Below are 3,285 nucleotides of genomic sequence, written 5' to 3'. Positions count from 1 at the left end.
GGGTGCGGCTCCCTCCCCTCCCGCCCCCTCCGGGGACCCCCCCTCCGGGGAGCCCCCCAGCGCTCCCGCGGCTGCCGCTGCCCGCCGGGAGGAGGCGGAGCAGGACGCCAAGCCTCCGGTAACGCCCCCGGTGTCGTGTCCCCCCCTCAGCGGTCCCCAGCGGTCCCCAGCCCGGGGCCGCCCCGGCACCGCCGTGACCGCTCGCACTGCTCCCCGCAGGTCCCGGAGCCCGAGCCGGGCACTTCGGCCGACGCTGACAGTGGGTCTGGGGGCGCCGGGGTCCCGCGGGGGACCCGGGCGGGGCCTGTGGGGACAGCTGGGGACACCCCGGAGACATTGTGGGGACACCCCGGGGACACCTCGGGGGACACCCCGGGGACAGCTGGGGACATTGTGGGGACTCCTGGGGACACCTCGGGGACGGCTCGGCGACCCCCGGGGACACTTCGGGGACACCTCGGGGACACCTGGGGACATTCCGGGGACCCCCTGGGGACACTTTTGGGGACGCCCTGGGGGATGTTTTGGGGACACTTTGGGGACCCCCTGGGGGACATCTTGGGGACACTTTTGGAGACGCCTTGGGGACATTGTGGGGACACCTCAGGGACTCCTGGGGACACCCTGGGGACATCCCGGGGACCTCTGGGGACACCGGGGGACACCCGGGGATACCTCTGGGACACATGGGGACACCCCAGGGACACTTTTGGGGACCCCCTGTAGGACGTTTTGGGGACCCTTTGGGGGACGTTTTGGGGACCCCTGGGGACACTCCGGGGACTCTTTGGGGGGACGTTTTGGGGACATTGTGGGGCCTTCGGAGATAGTCAGGGGCTTTTGGGGACATTTGAGGACATTTCTGGGACAGGGCGCTCGGAATCAGACATTTGGGGGCACTGAGGGTTGCTGAAGGGATTTTTGGGGCTGTTTTGGGCCGTTTTGGGGCCATTTGGGTCCATTTTGGGGCCATTTTGTGCCGTTTGGGTCCAGTTTGGGGCCGTTTGGGGGGTTTAGGGGCGCGGGGTGGCCGCGGTGGCCCTCGGGGACAGCCGGGTGTCCCCGCAGTGGAGCTGCTGCGGACGCTGCTGGCCCGGACCCTGGGGCTCGGCGGGGACAGAGCGGAGCCGGTGCTGGACGAGCTGAGCCTGGCGGGCGTCAGCCGCTTCCTGGGCAGCCCGCGGTGTAAGGAAACGGGATAACGGGAATGGGAATGGGATAACGGGGCACCGGGAACGGGAACGGGGCCGCTTCCTGGGCAGCCCGCGGTGTAAGGAAATGGGATAACGGGATACCAGGAGTGGGAACGAGAGCAGGGCACTGGGAATGGGAACAGGGAATGGGGTACCAGGGAGGGGAATGGGAACGGGGACAGGAACGGGGCCAGTTCCTGAGGAGCGAGCCCTGTAGGGATACCAGGACTGGGGCCAGGAATGGCAATGGGGACAGGAGCGGGGCTGGGAATGGGAATGGGGCGTGGGAACGGGAATGGGGCACCGGGAACGGGAACAGGAGTGGGGCCGGGGATGGGAATGGGAACGGGGACAGGAACGGGGCTGGTTCCTGAGGAGCGAGCCCTGTAGGGACACCAGGAATGGGACACCGGGAATGGGAATGGGGGGCACCAAGAACGGGGAGGAGGCAGCAGGAAAACCAGGAGCGGGGCCAAGGAGAATCTGGGGGAGCAGCAGAACGGGCGTGGATCTGGGGGCTCGCTTTGGGGGCACTTTTGGGGTTCTCAAGGGCGAATTTGGGGTTCACCCCTTTGTGTTCCCCCCCCCCCAGGTAAGAACGTCATCTGCATGGTGGGCGCCGGCATCTCCACCTGTGAGTGCTGTTTCTGGGGGGGCCTGGGGGGGCTGGAGGACCCCCGGGATGGGTCCTGACCCCCCCGGATGGGCCCTGACCCCCTCCAGCTGCCGGGATCCCGGATTTCCGCTCCCCCGGCACCGGGCTCTACTCCAACCTGCAGAGTTACAACCTCCCCTACCCCGAGGCCATCTTTGAGATCGGCTTCTTCAAGGTAACCCCCACTTTCCTCCCCAAATTCTGGTGGGGGGCTCTGAGTTTCTGGGGGCTCCCCCCTGACCTCCCTGTGCCCCCTCCCCAGAAACACCCAGAGCCCTTTTTCGCCCTTGCCCGCGAGCTCTACCCGGGGCAGTTCAAGGTAAAACACCCCCAAACCTCCCTCCAAACCCCTCCCCAATTTGGGGGGGGACCCAGGAGAGCCTCAAACGACGCCCCCAATTCCCCCCCAGCCCACCGTGTGCCACTACTTCATGCGGCTGCTGCAGGACAAGGGGCTCTTGCTGCGCTGCTACACCCAGGTGAGACACACCCTTCTCTTCTCCCATCTCTTTTGGGGGGGTCACGGGGATTTTGGGGACCCCCTGACCCCCCCCTTCATGGACCCCCCCCCCAGAACATCGACACCCTGGAGAGGGTGGCGGGGCTGGACCCGGAGCTGCTGGTGGAGGCTCACGGCACCTTCTTCACCTCCCACTGCCTGCGGGCCTCGTGCCGCCAGCGCTACAGCCTGGCCTGGATGAGGGGTACGGGGGGCTCTGGGGACCCCTCCCGAGTCCTGGGAACCCCCCCCGGGGCCCCCCAAAATCCCCCTGAATGGCTGCGGGGGTGTCCCCGCCCCGCTCTGCCACAGGGTGGGAACGGCAGGTTGTTGTCCCCCAGCGCTCCCCCAAAAGTCCCTGTGACCCCCCAAAATGCCTCTGTGCCCCTCTAAATGTCCCTGTGCCCCCCTAAATGTCCCTGTGCCCCCCAAAATGCCCATGCCTCCTTTCCCCACTGAGGTTCTCCCCCCTCCTCCTTCCCAGAGCGGATTTTCTCCTCCCTCATCCCCAAATGTGAGAAGTGCCAGGGACTGGTGAAACCTGGTGAGTTTTGGGTGGTGGGGAGGGGGTGGGGGGGGACACCCTCAGCAGGGATTTGGGGGGGGGCTCACCCTCCCCATCCCCTGAGCCACCCCCCCTCTTCCCCAGACATTGTGTTTTTTGGGGAGAACCTCCCCTCACGCTTCTTCGCCCTCCTGGAGTCGGTGAGTGGGGGCTTTGGGGGAGCCCCAAATCCCACCCCCACCCCCCCAGACTGAATTTGGGGGCTGGGCTGAGGTGATCTGGGGAGTGGGAGGGGGCTCAGTGACGTTTCCCCCTCCCTCCACAGGACTTTGAGAAGGTTGACCTGCTGCTCATCATGGGCACCTCATTGCAGGTGCAGCCCTTTGCCTCCCTCATCAGCAGGTGAAGCCCGCCCCCCCCCAGATTCCCCCCC

At 66.6% G+C, this 3,285-nt stretch overlaps 1 protein-coding gene across 1 annotated transcript in view; it reads left to right on the top strand.

Annotated features, from left to right (window-relative positions):
* Nucleotides 1-3,285, top strand: part of SIRT2 (sirtuin 2) — a 4,514-nt gene that overhangs the window by 374 nt on the left and 855 nt on the right. Inside the window, exons 2-12 of the mRNA XM_039716534.1 lie at nucleotides 1-118; nucleotides 220-259; nucleotides 1,069-1,185; nucleotides 1,786-1,827; nucleotides 1,917-2,023; nucleotides 2,111-2,167; nucleotides 2,259-2,327; nucleotides 2,423-2,552; nucleotides 2,832-2,891; nucleotides 2,997-3,052; nucleotides 3,178-3,254. Of these exons, the coding sequence (XP_039572468.1) occupies nucleotides 1-118; nucleotides 220-259; nucleotides 1,069-1,185; nucleotides 1,786-1,827; nucleotides 1,917-2,023; nucleotides 2,111-2,167; nucleotides 2,259-2,327; nucleotides 2,423-2,552; nucleotides 2,832-2,891; nucleotides 2,997-3,052; nucleotides 3,178-3,254 (873 nt within the window). The remainder of the gene's footprint in view (nucleotides 119-219; nucleotides 260-1,068; nucleotides 1,186-1,785; nucleotides 1,828-1,916; nucleotides 2,024-2,110; nucleotides 2,168-2,258; nucleotides 2,328-2,422; nucleotides 2,553-2,831; nucleotides 2,892-2,996; nucleotides 3,053-3,177; nucleotides 3,255-3,285) is intronic.

Source organism: Passer montanus, unplaced genomic scaffold (genome assembly GCF_014805655.1).
Source record: "Passer montanus isolate IOZ18808 unplaced genomic scaffold, ASM1480565v1 scaffold352, whole genome shotgun sequence".
Classification (NCBI taxonomy): Eukaryota; Metazoa; Chordata; class Aves; order Passeriformes; family Passeridae; genus Passer; species Passer montanus.
This window is presented reverse-complemented; position numbering and strand designations above follow the sequence as displayed.